Below are 18,605 nucleotides of genomic sequence, written 5' to 3'. Positions count from 1 at the left end.
TTTAATCACTAGAAAAAAGAACAGATTTGAACTCTATCTTGGAAGCCAGTTTCAACAACCAAAAAAACACAGACACTGTAATTTTTCTCATATGAGGAACTTATTCTTTAGGCATTGGTAAGAATCTAGAAGCCTGTTCTACTGCATTCGAGTTATTACATGGAACTACTTTGTACTGAAGTTAAAAAAAATTTTAAATAAGATTCAATATTATAATTATGTGTCTAACTCTTATTATGTACAATTTGCATCAGTATTTTTAGCCTGAGACTAGAAAAACATTCATTTTTAAGTAAAAGGACTTAAATGTTCTTTAAAAATGCTCATTATATGAAATGTAACATTTATAGTTTAAAAGCACACCAACATCTAATACTGATGAATTAATGAGAGCATAATACATCACAGCATATTTGGATAATGGTGTTTTATCTTCAGATATTTTCATTTTATATATATGTAAAAATGTTGAAAAAAATCACAATTGCTATTAAACATATTTATTAACATGCTAAATTTTCATACATTTTAAAATATGTATTAAAATATTCTTTAAAACTACTATAATCTGAAGGTAGTAGACAGTGATTGCTTAATTTAAAATATAAACTTCATACATATCAAAATGCACATACATATCAAAATTCAACTATATAATTACAAAATACTTGCCGGAGTATATAAAAAAATGAGTAGCATATCATACCTTCTAGCCTTATAAAGAGTTGTTAGCTAGCACAAAGATAACTGATTTCTTTTACAAGGAAAGTTTATTTTGACAGTTTGAAGGTTAGTACTATGAAGGGGACATTTTCCAAAAGACTAAGGAGATGCTTCAGGTAAAAAGTTTGAAACCCAGAAAACACAAAAACTGTTGGAAAGGCTTTTTTTAAAGAGCATATTTGACAATCGTTCTTTAAAAAAATGCTTTTTATATAAATTTCTTCTGGTCAAATAGATGGACATGACTCAGGTATTTCTAAATATTTTATAACCGCTTCTTCAAAAGTTCCCAAACCAGTAGCTTTTAAGTGTTCCTTCAATCTCGGTGTTGCTCAAATGAAGTAAATCTTATGATTACTTTTGGGGGCATAGGCCATGTCTTACTCTTCTTTCCACCTCTTAGAAGTAGGCACTCCTCAATATATGTTCACTGAACTCAGCTGCTAAAAGTAACAGTTAAAAGATCAATGATATATTAATAAACAGTCCTTGGAGGATTGTGGGAAATCAAAACTCTTTCCATTTACATAACTATTCATAAACACATGAAAATGTTCTAGTTTAGTGCGCCAGCTCTAAAGGATGTTATAGGGAGAAGGAATTAAAAGGTAATATTTTCCTGAGTAGTTCAAATAATATGAAGTTTGTTGAAACTGAAAAGCAGTCTGACAATTTTAAGAGGGAAGCTAAACATTAGCTATATTCAATCTTATATATGGTATATATTAAGTTAGTTATAATAGTACCTACTTTAAAAATTAAGTCACTGAAGAGAAAACATTTTCAATCTGTATTAAATTTAAATCATTAACTTGGATTATACTTCTTAAAGTCTATTAATTTAACAAAGATAGCCAAAAGTTGATATTTGAAGAAAAAGGCTTTTAGTTAAAGGCGTGAACAATAAAAGACTACACCAGATATGTAATACAAGCATCTTCCATAAAAAGAAAGACACCTCAAGTAGGTCCATCTATACCTCTAGTTTTAATTAGAAACTAATTCAATATTTTAAAAATCACATTTTAAACTTTGCACTAAGTCGGCTTGGCCTTTTTTTCCAAATGAGTCAGGTTTTGGTGTACCTGCGACAACTTAAGCAAATTGAAAACACACTGACTTCAAAAATATATAATCTCGTAGAGAAATAACATACTACACACACACACACACACACACACACACACACACACACACACACGCATATCACTAAATCTAAGTGATAATAAAATGTCATTATTGAAACTAATTCTGGGAGAAAAACTTAGTTGCTCCCTTCCTCAAGAACAAGATACAAAGTATCAATGTTTAAAAGTCTTATTCATTTGTCAATCTCCTAAAAATAAGCTTTCATCTTTTAAGTATAGAACTAAATAAGAATGGCACTGTTCATCTATAATCTAATGCTTCCTTATTTAACTTTCAAAATCTTTGGAAATTTAATCCAAAATATGAGGACCAACAATGACAATTTAAGACAAGAATAAACATTTGTGAAAATTTAGTACAATAACTTAGAAAACATTCCACTGAAGTATGAGTTCCAAAAGGAAAAACTATCACTACAAAGGATGCAGTCTCCTACATTCAAACGGCATAACTAAGATTAACTATAGCTGGTTGCTCTGGACATGAGAATTTGATTCCAACATTTATTTATGTATTTATTTATACTTTATAGTGTAATGTGGCTCAATTAACTCACTGATATATAAAAAGTAAAAAGGCATTTTAAAATCTGAATATTACAAAACCGTTAAAGTAAAATAATGTAAAACGTCAAGGTAAGATGTGAAAAAAAAACTCGTATTTCTAGATAGATGCTAAAACATCAGTTCTCGACCTCTTTTCTGACACAATAAACCCATGACATAACATACCCCAATGTGGTAAACCCTTATTTTGACCAAAGTTTTCAAAAACTGAAAAAGAAGCAAAGTATTACAAAGACTGGAAAGTGACCCACATCTCAAGGTACATCAATATTAGTTCCTCACCATGGTGGTGGCAGACAGCATTGGTGCAGAGTTTACCTATTCCCTTCATGCCAGCTGCAACTCACAACTTGCTCTCCCACACAAAAATACTTATCAAAAGCAAGTGAAGAAACAGAAGGCTAGCATTGAATTTTCTCTAATTTATTTTTTAAAATGAAATTAATCACAAAAGAACTACAGTTTGTATGAGTAACAATTAAATTGTCACACTTCACGAAAGACGGCAGAGTATTAGTGTGTTACCACTTAACAATCGCTGTTTCTAGAATGTTATCAAGGCTTTAGATAACAAAACCACATTCCTCAGTGCAGGAATTTAAAACATAATTGAGAAATTTATAAAATTGATAATTAGTTGCTCCCTATTAGTAGTTATTTTATACTAATTGTTTCTATAAAAACAACTTATATAAAACAATTATGTAAAACAATTTATACCAATTGTTTATATAAACCAGAGGTCTCGGACATATCCAATTCTCAGCCTAAAGACTTTGTTGATCCCTTCTCTGTATATAAGATATATACCAACCACAACTATTTGAGATTATAAATAATCGAAGGGTGGCGTGGAGGATCAAACTCTAAAAGCTGACATGAAAAGTCAGAAGACTGGTCTGCATAGGGGAAAGTCTTAAGGCAGCAGGGTAGCGGCATCCCAGAGTGAAATACATGCTAAAAGAAACAAACTCCTGAAGTATGGAACTCCCAGTGCGGACAAACTGCTGAAGCATTACAATGGTCAAGTCAGAAAACTGCCATCTAAAACCCTTTTCTCAATGTTTTCGATTCAGAGACCTGAAGTTTTATCCTAGGAGAACACGTGATCATATGATATAAATTAAAGAGAAATGGGTTTTATTTTACTGTTATATAAAACAGGGGCTGGCAAACTTTTTTGTAATGGGCAAGATAGTAAGTATTTTAGAATTTGCAGGTCACATCATCTGGTCTCTGTTTTGTTTTGTTTTTTTTTCTTACCAACATGTAAAAGTGTAAAAATTTTTAGTGTGCTAGCGATTTAAAATTAGGCTGTTGCCAACTCGGGCTGTAGTTTGCACACTCCTGATATAGAAAATCAGCAATTCTCAAGTACTAACTCTCCCCAAAACTATTAGGAATTAGATGTTTAAAGGACTGTAAGTATAAATGATTTAATGTAACTTTCCAAATGGAGAGTTGAAGGCTCAGAGGGGCCCAAATGACTTGCTTACAACAGAGAAGCCAAATGCTCACCTTTCTACCCTTCTCCTTCCATTTTGGAATGTTTATCCTCAAATCTGAGGACTCCCTTTTAAAATAAAGTATACTGAAGCTTTACTATATTTATAGCTTTTACCAGGTACTTCTTTCATATTCTTTTATCATGTTCAAGAAATTCACACTAAAATAAGAACCAGGAAAAACTTATAATACTTATAAATTAATATTAGCCTAACATAAGGCTTAAGGAGGCTCAGAATTGTGTCCCTTAAACTCAGTAAACTATAATATTGTCCAGCCAGGCTGGACAGGCTGGCTTCTGAATAGAACCCTCAACTAGGGCTCGACTAGGTAGATGGGACCAGTTATATGACATTAACATTCAAGATACGTAGATATTTCTCCTCTCTCATTAAGTCCTTTTAGAACACACTGCGCTACCAAGCAAACGCCTTAAAGAAGAGCCCAATTCTATCCATCTACAATTCTTCCTATTACAGTGATATGAAATTAGGAATAACATTTTAATGCCACTTCTCAGAGTTAACTATAAATCAGAAGGAATGTTTTTGTTTTCCTTCAAATGGTAAAACTAAAGCTTATTCTTTGTCCCTGAGTTTCTGGTTATTTTCCACAGCATTTCTGATTAAACATCTATTTTTATTATCAATGAAGAGATTCTCTAAACCAAAACATATACAGTCAGATATCACAATGAACTTTCTCTAAATTTAGAACTTGAATTTTATAACTTCATAAAACCATTTTACCACTCTATACCAAAAAAAATCTTTCATGTGTCAATTCTGAATATAAAGTTTGAAATCTCTTGAATCTTTTAAAATATACTTATACAACATATGAATTTATAAATTATTACTGATAAACCATGTATCATCCAGGTTAAGAAATGCCATTACATACTAGCTTCTGAAAGATCACAATTCCATCAAATATAGATTTGTGAAAATTTTAATTTTATGAGGTAATGTGTTTATGTGTTTTCTCCACATCATGCCCTCACTTTTCAGATAGGAGGAACATGACTCCTTTAAAGACTGAAAAACAAGCATATCCTCCTCTTTCATCAAAAAAAATTAAAGAAAAAAATCACTTCTTAATAATCCATAAGTGGCGGCTTCTAAATCTTCCTTTTATTCTGCTCTATTTAAAAACTCTTCTTCTTGAAGCTTCAATTTAAAGTCCTCTCTGATTCCTTCTAGCAATTCTGGTTTAAAAATAACATCCAACGCAGTCATTGCCAGAGCTTTGGCTGTACGCAGAGCATAAAACTGAGCTTCCTGTGATCCTAAAAGGTAGAGAAAATAAGGATACCTCCATATTCATCATAAATTAATGTATTAGTTTTCATGTTAGCTCTTAATAACTAAATTGCCTCTCTATGCCCACCATGATATAACGTTTCCTGAGGTGATGCTAAGTAATGTAATAACAGGCTAAACTGAACAGTTGGAAAGGCAGCTACTACTACAAAAAGAGAGCACATGCCAAAACATCCACTTCCAACACTTACCTGCGGCTTCAGTATATTGTTCCGTATGATTCAAGGCTTCAGACCCAATGTAAAAATATGGATGAATCCCAGGAACCACAAAACTAACATTTCCAAAATCAGTAGATCCTTGAAAAGGTAAGGCAATCCATGAATTTCTAATTGCTAGTTCAATAGTTACTAGACCATACTTATTCAGTCCCCTTAGTACCTGTCATGATTTTCTGCTTCTTCCCTTCTAGAAATTCTCTACTCCTTTGGCTTCTACAACTCTACTCTCTCCCGAATGTCTGCCTTTCTCTCTGTCTGCTGTCTCTTCCTCACGATCATTTCCTTTGCTTGTCTACTAAGTGCCGGAGGTCCCTGGGGTTTCATCTTTGAGCTTCTTCTTCTCCCTCTGTGTACCTGGGCAACCTCATCAACTCCTATGTTTTCAATTACCTTTCAGATACTGACAACTCCTAAATCTCCAACCTAGACACCTTTTGGGGATTCCAGAGTCAATAGGCTACTGGACAGCTCCCTTATAATTCTATAAGCACCTCAAATTTAACATACTAATAATTTATACCAATCTGCCATACCCCAAACTGCTCATTCTCTTGAACTCCTTATCTTAACAAATGCCATCAGCACTCCATTTTTATCACCAAGTCTTTCTAAGTCTACTTCATCAACATCTCTTAATATATTTTTGGGAGCTACATCTCCAACATGCAAATGTAAAATGCTTTTAAAAGGAAAAAATCTAAAATAACCCCAATACACTTCTGATTGTTTAAATTCTAATAGCTGTTTTGTTACTCCTCAGAAACTGAAAATGACTCCATATAATTAAGTACTCCGTAACCTGCACATTGATGATTGAGGACGAAGTAAGATTCTATTTAAAAATTAGAACTAAGCAAATTTAAACACTATGAATATATAGAAAATAAAGCAAAAAGTATGCTGGCTATTTCTAAATTCAAATCTGCTCATTTGATACTCTATATTCACTGAAGAGTTCATTAGTTTCTTTCCCCTAACCATTAAGTTTGTGAAAAATATCACTAAAAACATCAGCAATACCTCCTTATCTCCAAAGCTGCTAAACAAAACCATTTAAGATGGTATTTCCCTTCCTCAAGTAGCACAACATATATGAAAGAACTCAGTTACCTGAAGAGCCATTAGAAACTGCATCTTCTGAAATGAATTCTATTCCCAGCTTTTCCCCATTTTCAATATAAGCTTTCCAAAGGCTCTTATTGGGAAGGACATTATAGTAATCATGTGCTCCACCTTTAATTTCTACCTAATGAAAAATTAAAAAACAAAATTTGAAATAAAAAACCTCAAATTTACTAAATTTCTAACTAGCAATTTAAAAATTTTTTTAACAGAAAGAGATTTAAGAGCAGGCACTTTTCCTTCTGAATATAAACTCTCTTAAATCTCTTTAAAAATTATGTATTTTCTATAACAAGAATTCTTAGGACACTATCTCCTTTGTTACATATGCATCAAACCACATGATATCACCAGGCTCTACTAGTCAGTGAGTCTCAACTTCAGTCACCTAAGTAAGGGAGTGTGTGTGTTTGGGGGTGGGGGGCACTCAGGAATCTCCATTTTAACCAGTGCCCCAAGTAATTCTGATGCAGGTGGCCCCAAAACCATACTCTGAGAAAAACTTCTCGAGGCTGTAGTGTCTAAAAGAAAAAAATTAAGCTTTACTAATATTCACTATACAAACTTATATTGATACCATTGCCTGGTCTGAAAGGTATAAAGACACCCTGAGAGAAAGATAGAAGACTCACAATTTATAGTTTTGATTAAGTCAAAATGGGCAATACTGCCTCAAACTAAAGATAATACCTATAACATTAGCAAAAGCCAATTATAAAATATAGGCAGAGATGACATTTCTTCTATTCTTAGCAACATCTAAGTTAGAAACAATGACGACCTTATCCGATATCATAAGTCAGCCAAAATATAAAAAGTTATGAAAAGACTATTTAAAATATAGATTTAAATCCAATAACAATGAACCTTATTCTAAAGGAATACTGTACCTTGAAATACTAGCTAATGATAATAGTTCATGTATTTATTTTATAAATAAGTATTTAAAATATTTATAAACAAACAAGGGATAAATGCTTACTTTTTCACTCTGTGGACAACTTGACATATCCTGTCTGAGAATCACTGCTACTGGCTGAGATACTGTTACTATCTGAATAAACCATACACCTCCAGTCTAATGAGGGCAGGAAAAAATAAGGTGCTATGTATGAGGGTTAGACCCTAACTCTTCATAAACATTATCTCATTTCATTCTCACAAGAACCTTAAGATAGATTATATTACTATTTCCATTTTTCAAGAGAAAATGGAGGCCCAGAGATATTAAATAACATTTCCAAAAGTTACAAAATCAATGAGGGTAAGAGGCACAGATTCAAATCTTGTCTCTCCAATGAGACTACAGGTTCCCTCTAGGGCAGGATTTATGTAATTCTATAATTTCTCATCCCACTGTATGCCTTACATGATTGGTATATAAATGTTATTGACTTTATGGTTCAAATGAACAAAACCTCTTGACTAACTTCCATTTTAACTTTTTAACATTTTAACGTGCTATTCCATTTTAACATTCTATTTTAACTTTCATTCCAACAAGCCCTAAGTATTTATATCACTACTACACATATCTGTAATTTCACCAAAAATAACTTTTGCGATTTTGCCATAAAATTTCCTTTATAGAAACTACAAAGAGCAATTCTAAAAGCATAACTATTAATAAGAAAGGATGTAACTTGCAAAAAAGCAGGAATTCTATCTCAGCAGTATCAGAGTTATTCCAATTACTGTGTACAAAGATGACTGTAGTCTTACCTATGCAGACAATGAATAAAATAAGAATTCAAGACTTTCACATCAACTATTCTGCCAACTTATTTTATGTATTTAAGACATCAAATGAAAATGAAGCAAGTAAGGTTCTTATATAACTTAGTATAAATAACCCCAGCCCACATATATACCTTTGATTGTCTTAGATTAACTCTTAAAAGTTCTTACTGTGCATCCAGTAGCTAAAGCTGCAGCTTTGAAGCAATCTTCTGCCTTTTTGGTCAAAACTGCAAGTTCTCTCATTGAAGGTGCACGGAAGTAATAGATTAATTCGGAATAGGAGGGAATGATATTGGGTTTTACACCACCATTTTTTATTATACCTATAAAAGGATCAAATTACTAGAATTGAGCTTGGAGATCATTTCTTTAAGCTTAAACACATCCATCAAGTTTTACAGCCAATATGTACATAGTGAAAAATAATTTAAACTTATTTGTTTCACAAAAATATGAATTAAAAATTTTGTGATGTGTTTTACAACAGAAGTTCCTATACATAGAGTAATACTTTAACAGGAAAAGAAATAAAAGAATTGATTACATGTACTTTATTCTAAAGAACTTATAAAATAAGAAATTAGGATTCCTGACTATAAAAAAAACTATATTAACCCTTCTGGAAAATACTTTAATTTCAGTAGGCTTTATTACAGTTGTACATTTTGATAAACTTTTGACATAAGATAAGAAAAAAACCAATAGTATGAGTTCTATAATTATCCTTGTACCTCAAGAATCCCATGAATATTTAAAATGACATTTTGCTCTGGGAAGATAATTTTCATGCCAAGGAGAAACCAATACAGGTCAAAGATCATTAAGTCAAGATCACTAAGTACTATTAACTGTCGAAACAAATACATCTATTTGGAACTACACAGAGAAGCAGGATTTATCCACTGAAGTTCTAACTAAAATAGATATGCAAAATCTAATTTTATATGATCTGTTTTTAAAAAATGTTTTTTTACATATTCACGTTTATTCCTTTTAAAGAAACCAAGGTAGGAAATTGGTAAAAATGTAATTACAAACTAATTTCAGCCTACGGCAAAATCAGGTAAAGAATATTAAAGTATAATAATTTCTCAAATCATAAGGAAATAAACTAAAAAATAATTTGTACTTTCAAGACAGTACTTTATTACTGTATTTATATTAAGGTGATACATATAATTTTAAAAGATGTTACTTAGGATTAACAGCACTGGAGTAAATACAACCAGTCATGGTAACTTTTTTAAATTGAGGAAATGACAAAATTTTGTTATCATTGAGACAGTCAGTATAACTGGAAAATCAAGTTGCAACTTTCAAATAACCAGAGAGAACACAGGTCCTTATATAAAACCATTATTTCTAATACTCAAAATGACCATTCCGTTTATATATAAATAATCTTAACTGTCTTTTTACCCACACATGGACAAACATCCTAGAATCCTGTCTTTAACTTCTGAAAATGTTTACAAATTTTGGAATATTCATATAAGCTACATAAAATGTTTCCAGTTTAAAAAATTAAATTATATTTTACTGAAATATATTAAGCACCATCTATTACACAAAGTATGTGACATTCATACCATGAACTCTCCAGGTTGGTTTCATCTGTTGTCTTAACACAGAAAGATTGCTGTAGGCGAGAACAGCAGCATCTAATGCATTTACTCCCTCCCAGGGATAAGCTGCAGCATGAGATGCTTTTCCATGGTACTTCACAGTCATACTAGGAAATAAAACATCGTTTGGAATTACTTTTTTCAATGTCACTAAATAAGAAAATCCAAGTAGTTAGAATTACCCAACTATTATTCAAAATTAATTCATTCTGCTAGAATTTTTATTTGTAAATCATTTGTAGAGATAACAGCAATTTATATAGCTTAGTTAGTTGTAGTTTATCACATAATACAGTGAATGACACAAAGAAGGCATTCCGACATGAGAAAAAAATTGACCTCCTGTACAGCTTAAATCTATAAACAACTCAATTCAAACAAATATGCAATACTGTATTAGGTGCTAAAATTATAGAAAAGATGACCCTGTCTCCTTCTAAACTTCATTGTGACAGTTCTATAACAAAGGTCTACAAAAACTCAGATAATTCTGTCATAAGGATGGGGGAAGGTCAAGGGAAAAGAAAGGAGATGATATTTGAAATGGGTTAGGACAACCACTAAAACTCAGATTATACTCACATTATAAGATATGCTAGTATTAAGTCAGTTGTTCCTGACCAGTATTTTATTAATGTCCCAAAATACCTGTAACACTAATGTCTTAAAATTTTATAAATTATTGCTATTCCACTCCAAAGAGTTCTCATAACAGTCTAAGTACTCAGACACAATAAAAAATAACAAGGTTTAGAAAAGGGATTGTATATTAGTTATTTATAAAGATAACTTGCTTAAATAACATTTTTTAAGCCAAGTGATTAATGGTATCCACGTTTAAATTATTAAAAAGCCACTTCTAGACTTTTTTTAAATGGGCTAGATTCAGTAGCCCTTAGAATGCTCATGGTTATTTCCTGACTGATTTTGAACATTCTCTTAGTACAAGTAGAAGCATCCAAATATATTTTTAAGATTGTAGGATACCTGTCATTTCCTTCGTATCTTATCATTATCCTGAAACTTGAATTTTAATGAACTGTGATAAATTTATAAAATAGAAAAGAATGTCCTTTATGAAAATGGCTCTAGCACCATTTCTTCTATGGTTTAGATCTTTGTACGATTAAAGCAAAATAAACTACAGGAAAAGAAATGCTAATGTTTCTTTTGTATCAACATCTTATCTTAAGCTTAAAAAGCATATTTTAAGCTAAATTAAATGGAATGACTTTCAAGACATATTGTTTAATTTTAAAAAGTGATAGCCAGACCAACAATATATTTAGCAGAATACCTCGGGGTTGAAATTTTAATTTATATATGTACCTATTTACATCTCTAAATATACCCAAAAACTCCTGGAAGGACACATACCTTAAGAGGAGGGCTTAGATGTGGGAAAGGTGGTCAATAGGGATGTAGTGCTTTTTCTTATTTATTGTTAGAGATTTTTAAGACAAACAGATTAGTAATTATTTTTTTAATTTATTTATCTCAATTAGTTTCAAGTATACGGTACATTGGTTAGACATCTATATAGTTCACGAAATGATCCCCTCAATTGCCCCCTCCCTCCCTGACCTTCCACCTAGCCAACGTATTAATGATAATTACATCCCCTATGCCATGCTCCCCATCCCCGTGACCATCCATCACCTAGCCCTTTACCCTGTTCTCCCAGTCCTCCCAAACCCTTTACCCCTCTGTCCATCACAAAACTGTCCACTATATTTATGAGTCTGTTTTTAATTAGTTTGGTCTTTTTATTCCTTATATTCTGCATATAAGTGAAATTACATAGTTTTTATCTTTCTCCGTCTGACTTAAATACCTTCTAGGTCCATCAAAGCAATATCTTTTTCCCTTCCCTTCCTTTTAGCCTGTGTGTGTCTTTTAACCTGAAGTGAGTCTCTTGTAGGGGTCTTGTTTTCTTATCCTTTCAGCCACTCTATCTTTTGGCTGGAACACAATTCTTTTCCATTTGAGGTACTTATTGATAGAAATGTAGTTGTTACCATTATTTATTCTTGTTTTTGATACATGTTTTTTCTTCTTAAAGAAGTCCCTCCAACATTTCCTGTAATACTGGCTTGGTGGTGATAAATTCCTTTAGCTTATTTTTGTCTGGGAAGCTCTTTATCTGCCCTTCGACTCTAAATGATAGCTTTGCTGAAAAAAGTATTCTTGGTTGTAGATCCTGGGTCTTCATCCTGTCAAACATTTTTTGCCAAGTCCTTCTGTCCTGCATAGTTTCTTTTGAGAAATCAGCTGCCAGTCTTATAGTTCTCTTATAGGTAACTATCTTTTTTTCTCTTGCTGCTTTGTATTTAACCTTCGGCATTTTAATTATGATTGTGTCTTGGTGTGGGCCTCTTTGGAGCCTTGATTTTTGGAATTCTCTGAGTTTCCTGGGGTTTTATGTCCATTTCTTTCACCAGGTTAGGGAAGTTTTCCATTATTATTTCTTCTAACGGCTGTTCAACATCTTGATTTTCTTCACTTACACTGATCAGATGGATATTTGGACCCTTAATAGTGTCTCATATGCTCCTTAAATTATTTTTATAGTCTTGGCATCTTATCTCTTGCCATTCTGATTGCATGTCCTTGGCTTTCCCATTCTCTAGACAGGGCATTTGATCCTTTTCTTTATTCACGTTGTTTATTCCATTGAATATGCTTCTCATCTCAGATAATGTGTTCTTAATTTCGGACTGGTTCCCTTTTAAAATTTCTATTTCCATTTTTATGTTTTTTAATTCTTTGTTGAAGTTCTCACCGAATCTTTCTACATTTCCCAAAAGTTCATTGAGCATCTTTATAACCAGTGTTTTGAACTCTGCATCTGTTAGATTACTTGACTCCATTATACCTGGATCTCTGTACTGTTCTCTCACATGGTTTCTGCTTCTTTGTCTTCCCATTTTGGCTGCTTTTCTGTGTCTGTTTCTATATACGAAGCAAAGCTCCTAAGTCTCCCGGTCTTATTAGTGTGGATTTGTGAAGCAGGTTTCCAGTGGCACAGTCCTGATAGGGGTTTAGCTGCAGGCCAAATTTAGCCCAAGCCTCTGCCCCTCCGGGGCCGCCTGCTAAGATTCAGCAAGCAATCCACAGATGCTACGCTTATAGTTGCCTTGAAAGGCCACACCAGAAACCGAGGCCAGCTGCCTCCAGTGTGAGTCAAGGCGCTGCTCAGCAAGGAGCACCTGACTCACTGAGGATATACCTGGATGTGGCTTGAGTGGGGCCACAAGTTCGGGGAAGCAGGGTTTCAGGGAAACTTCTGGGTGGAGTGACCTCTGTTATCCAGTTTGATGATGTCTCAGCTATGGCAGCACTGTATCTGTGCACTGGGATGGGGCGGGGCTCAGTAGGGAACGATGAATACCACCAGCACTTCTGTACAGAGCGAAACTTGCCTCAGCTCTCACTCCGACAATGTATCCCTGTAAGTCCCTGGTGTCTCCCGTGCACAGCCTAATCGGCACTGGTGCTCAGAGCAAGCAGGTCTGTCACTGCGAAAATCCACTCACGGACACGACCCCTTTTAGAGGTTTCTGCCACTGCTGCCACCTCCATCTCACTCCGCCACTCGAGACCAGGCAGCCCCATGTCCTTGCCCTGTCCTACCTTCTGCCGTTGCAGGGTGCTTTCTTAGATTTCTCCCTAGTTGTATGGCTTGTTCTTCTAGATCCCAGGTGTTTTCCTTGTTACTGCTCCTTGTTTCCATCACAACTTTGATTTGGTTGCCAGAAGGATGAACAGAGCCTCTATCATCTACACCATTTTTTCCCTCTGATTTTAGTAATTTTTAATTAATTTTTTGTTTTTATTCTCTTTTCCATCTTGAAAAATGGCCAATGAAAAATCTAAAAAGCCAGACACAAAGAAAAGGCCCAAGGCCAACTGGGCTGATTTCAGGATCAAAGTCAAGAAGTCTAAGCCTAAGTCTTGGAAGGCTGATGGTTTGGGAAGCCTACCTACAACTGCATGCCTCTTTTAGCCAGAGGCACTGGCAGAGATTTCTAATAGCTAAGATTTTCCAGAGATGTACTAGTGTACACTACTCCTAAAACCAAAATTTAAAGATTCTTTCTACTGTCACGGCACCAATTCCCAGTGATAAGAACAAAAGGACCAGAACAGTTATAATAGTCGCCCTCTGAAAACAAGGTCTTGTGGGATGCTGAGAGGTAGCACTGCTGGATGGTTTTGCTATTACTTCCTAGCTACCACACAGGAGAATGTGTGATTTTCCTGAAGAAGTTGAGCAGGGTTTTGGGACTGGGCCACTAACTGGTCCAGTAACTACTATGGTTGAAATTCTGGCATAAAAAGTCAAACCACTTCAATGATGCATGCTTCCATGTACCAAAAAAGTGAGCTCTTCAACACAGAGAACGTTAAATAAAAGTTTTCAGCACCAGACACATCAGAAAAGCATAGATTGGCAAATTCCTCTAAAATCTACAGATGCTCAGTTTCTATATTTTCACTCAGGAATTTATCTCCTTTGCAAAGAACTCAAATTAAATTAACTAGAAAAATGTGTTTTCTTTCCAAGTCTAAAGTTATCTCTTGCAAATAGTCAATTTCATATCAAAGGGTAGATATTTTCCAGAAACCAAATTACTCTCAGTTCAAAATAGAACATAAGTGTGAACATATTCTGAATACGCTGAATCAAGAGCATATTCTTATGCTCTTTAGGCTCTATTTTAGTAGTCCAATTATGGATACCATATTAAATCTCTATTTGAAGAGGCTTATCATATGTGATTCGATAGAAATCAAGTAAGACATCATATCATTATCTTTCGATTTACTTTTTAAATGTTACAATATGGAGTTCTGGTCTCCAATTAAGACATAAAAGTATTCTCATAGTCTGTTTTGCACTAAGAAGTTTATTTCAACTTGATTACTTACTCATGTTCAGCCACATCAGGTAGATAAGCAGCATTCTCCTGGGATGGATGAGCCATAAAAACAACATCGAGATTTTTAAAAGCCCCTGCTTCAATTAAATCAATTTTGCCACCACCATCTTCTTCTGCAGGAGTTCCCAGAACAGTTACCTATAAGGAAATACCTGTGTCAGAGCAAAACAACAAAAAAATCCTAGTAGGAAAATATCAAACAGGTTCCCTTGCATATGTATTCACAATCTATATTAAAGTCCTTAAACTATGGAGAGATATTTTGTTCTCTGACACTTACATAACACAGTGGGCATGTCTATGGTACTAAATTAATCACAAGTTTTAATTTACGTTATTATACCAATTTGGTGTAGAGTATATACTAAAGCTACTATAGAAACTTTTTCTAATTTTCTAACTCAACTTTATGTAATGTGGCAAAAACAAAAAAAGATAAATATTATATACTAAGTTTCTTGAAGTTCTTTAAGACTTATTTCTTAAAGCTTCTTGGCTAAGTCATTTAGTATATGTATATAGTTATTCATAATCATTTTACTGGTAAGGAACTTTGCTGTTACTGATAAGTTCTCCTCACAACAACCCTGTGAGGTAGGTGAGTGATCTGAATCAACATTTTAAGGAGGGCGGTTTTGAAGAGTCTTACCCTGGGTCATAGGGCAAGTCTTCAGGCACAGCTTAGGATGAGAGGTTCAGGCCTGAACTCTGATTCTTTACTGAGCTACCACATTAAAAGGTCTTAACTCATTAATCCTTTACGAAGAACATTAATTAAATCTTAAGACCACAGTTAAAAATGGCCAACTATTACACAAACTTACTAATTCGATTCCACCAGTTCAACCAGGCAGATTTATTGGTCACCAAACACCTAATTAAACAAAAGAGAACTTTACAGAATAAACATTTTACTTTGATATTTAAGCTTAACTTCTTCAAACAATTTTTTAAAGCAAAGAAAAATTATCTATAAACAACTAATATACTTTCAAGATCATGTATAAGAACACAATGAAACAAACTGGAAAAAAGTCTTGACTTATAAAGGGAATCGACATAAATTCCATTTTCAGATAGGGCAGATAACCTTGCTAAAACTGAGCATTACCATTTGAAATTAGAAGTGTGTACATTTCCCAGGGTCTATCTTTCTTTATAAGTTATAAAGCACCCAAACTCTTTAGGCTGTTTGTACTCTTAACCCCTGACTTGTTAAATCTGATGACTTCTCAAGTTAAATATTGTTGATTTCTCTGAACCGGTCATAAACCCAATTAAAGCTAAATCTTTCCAGTGTTTTGTGCAATGGCAAACGATGCTCCCCTCCCCAAACAAAACAAAAGCTACCCAGATGCAAAAATAAACCCCCAGGGACAGAAAAAAAAGCAGGTAAAGAGAAAATGCAACAAAAGATGAAACTGTTAGGATAAAGGTTACTGGATAAAGGCTAAAGGATAAAATAAAACATTAGTGTTCCCCTTAACCCGAATGGTGACTGAATCTTAGCTCACAAAATGAAGAACATACTATTTGGAAAAACAGAGTACCACAAGATTAAACTTGTCCTATGACAAACATAAACTACATTTTCCCGTTTAAAAAATTGATTTTTTAAAATTCATGAAGTAAACATTAAGACTCAAGGGTCAACTCATCTATGCAGTAAATGTTCATCATTTGGCATACTTCTAGAGCTTTGGTAGTCCTAACGACTGAAAATTTCCTATCCAAATACCAATGATTTGAATCACGACAGCTCCTAAGACTGACACAAACAAAAGATTTTGGCGGAGCCTAATGAAAAGGGGCTGTAGGTTTCCCTACAACGACCGCTTCCCAGAGATGACGCAACCTCGTCAGCAAATTGCTGTTGCCTGTTACCAAAAATAAGCCATAACGAAAACCAGGATTGATTCTAAGTTCTTTCCTAACGGAGAATCCACTCAATTGTTTACAACTACATAAAAGGGAACAAAATAATCGAAAACTTGCAAAATGTCGCCAGGTCTGTAATTTATGAATTTTTATCCAGAGCTTCTGCTTCTGGCCCAGGCCAGGCTGGGACGTCTAACGCCGTCCCTTACATCTGCCCTGTGGCGGAAGGAAACAGGTGCACACGGAACGCGCCGGGTCCTGCCATTCCCGGTCGGTCCTGGCCGGGGCAGGTGATACAGGAGTCCCGCGCCCGGGCCCCACCTCACCTTCACCGGCGGAGGCGGCCCGCGGAGGCCCTCCATGGCCCCCTTCACGCCCAGCGCCGCCGCCGCCCCGACCTCGGCGATCAGGTTGTGGCCGCAGGCGTGCCCGATGCCGGGCAGCGCGTCGTACTCGCAGAGGAAGCCCAGGTGCAGCGGGCGCGGCACCGCCGGGACCCCCGGCAGTTCCCACTCGGCACGGAAGGCCGTGGCCAGTTGGTAGTGCGGCTGCACCGTCCAAGAGGCGGCCGGTGGCTCGCACTCGAAGAAGCGCGTCAGCACGCCGTGGGCATGGTGCTCCTGGTAGGCCAGCTCCGGCTTGCTCCAGATGGCGCGGCTCAGGGCCCCCAGGCGCTCGGCCGCCTCGTCGATGCGCTCCGCGGCGCGCAGCTTCAGCAGCTCCAGCTCGGAGACGCCGTCGCAGGCGCCCCCCTCCACAGGTCGTTCCTCTCCTGGTCTCATTGTGCCCAGACCCGTTGACAGGTGAGCACTCCGCTCGAAAGCCACCCCGGTTGTTCCTCCCGGCTGGACCCCGCGCCTGCGCACGCGCCCCGCGTCGGCGAGAACTTGTGCGGTGCGCGCAGGCCCGCTCCGCGCCTCCCGGTACCCCGCCCCCAGCGCCTTGGGGAAAACGTGGTCCGCCTGTTCTGCAGCTGGTAGGTGCTCCGCCCCGTAGCTGGGGCGGGGAGCACTAGGATGAACCAGGGGTTCAGAGACCGGTCTTCTGCTCTTCCCTTAGCTGTCCGCACAACTAACTGAACTAAGCTCTAAACTTATCGTCACTTTCTCATTGTTGCTTATTTCCCACTGCAGCGGAATAAGAATGGTTTTATCGGTTACTAGGCATCAGAGACAGACCAAGTATAACATAGTCCCCTGAAAAACGTCACTCCCCACAACAGTAATAAAATTATACAAGGTTCTTAGTTTATAAAACTAGGTGTCAGTATAAATGGTATACAAAGAACACTGATCCGTAGACTATATATTTAAGTTTTTGGTACTGGGCCCAGTTCTTCTTGAGGTTGCTGTATTATTTGTAAAAGCTGCAGCTACTCTATAGTTTACTCATTAGAATTAATGATTAATAGTGTCTAGAACAGCACCTGAAATATCGTAAGCACAGGATATGTATTAGCTATTATAGTCTATTTGAGTAGAGTAGAACTAAGAATTTTAAATGAGTTTTTTAAACTCCGAAACAAGAAAAAGACTTGAGGTCATAATTATTCATACTATTTTGTTGATTTTGGATGTTTTGAATAGTAATAACTTTGAAAGAGAACATATGACTAGTAGCATTTATAACTTTGACGCCGAACTCAAGTAACATGATATATACAGCTGGTGTTCACATAACTGGGTTTTAAGTTACCCAATGAAGAAATTCAAGATGCAACACTCTTGTTTTTATCCGGAGTGAAGCACAAAGTCTAAAAAACTGTCGTTGATGCTATGCCTATTAATAGCACTGTAGAAATTTATATCTT

At 35.5% G+C, this 18,605-nt stretch overlaps 1 protein-coding gene across 2 annotated transcripts; it reads right to left on the bottom strand.

Moving 5' to 3' along the window:
* Positions 1–568: 568 nt before the first annotated feature.
* PM20D2 (peptidase M20 domain containing 2) lies at positions 569–17,719 on the bottom strand. 2 transcript variants are annotated; one of them, XM_036220105.1, is made up of 7 exons: positions 17,122–17,719; positions 14,907–15,055; positions 9,939–10,081; positions 8,518–8,672; positions 6,598–6,733; positions 5,458–5,565; positions 569–1,166 (listed from the first exon to the last, which is right to left on the bottom strand). In XM_036220105.1, the coding sequence occupies exons 1-7, from the start codon at positions 17,575–17,577 to the stop codon at positions 1,123–1,125; spliced, it is 1,191 nt and encodes a 396-aa protein (XP_036075998.1). In that variant the 5' UTR covers positions 17,578–17,719; the 3' UTR covers positions 569–1,122. The 2 variants fall into 2 exon arrangements, with proteins under 2 accessions (XP_036075998.1, XP_015996105.2); XM_016140619.2 differs by lacking the exon at positions 569–1,166 and adding an exon at positions 2,846–5,232 and having other exon boundaries at positions 17,122–17,715.
* Positions 17,720–18,605: the final 886 nt, after the last annotated feature.

This window comes from Rousettus aegyptiacus, unplaced genomic scaffold (genome assembly GCF_014176215.1).
Source record: "Rousettus aegyptiacus isolate mRouAeg1 unplaced genomic scaffold, mRouAeg1.p scaffold_m13_p_1, whole genome shotgun sequence".
Lineage (NCBI taxonomy): Eukaryota > Metazoa > Chordata > Mammalia > Chiroptera > Pteropodidae > Rousettus > Rousettus aegyptiacus.
This window is presented reverse-complemented; position numbering and strand designations above follow the sequence as displayed.

Bases quoted from the DNA above. Each gene is read 5' to 3' on its own strand.
- PM20D2 (XM_016140619.2), bottom strand. From the start codon at position 17,577: ATGAGACCAGGAGAGGAACGACCTGTGGAGGGGGGCGCCTGCGACGGC. The intron at 6,734-8,517 runs GTAAGAACTTTT...ATTTTTCATTAG, and splicing joins CTTTAGCTACTGGATGCACA to GTAGAAATTAAAGGTGGAGC. The intron at 5,233-5,457 runs GTAAGTGTTGGA...TCTACCTTTTAG, and splicing joins ACAATATACTGAAGCCGCAG to GATCACAGGAAGCTCAGTTT.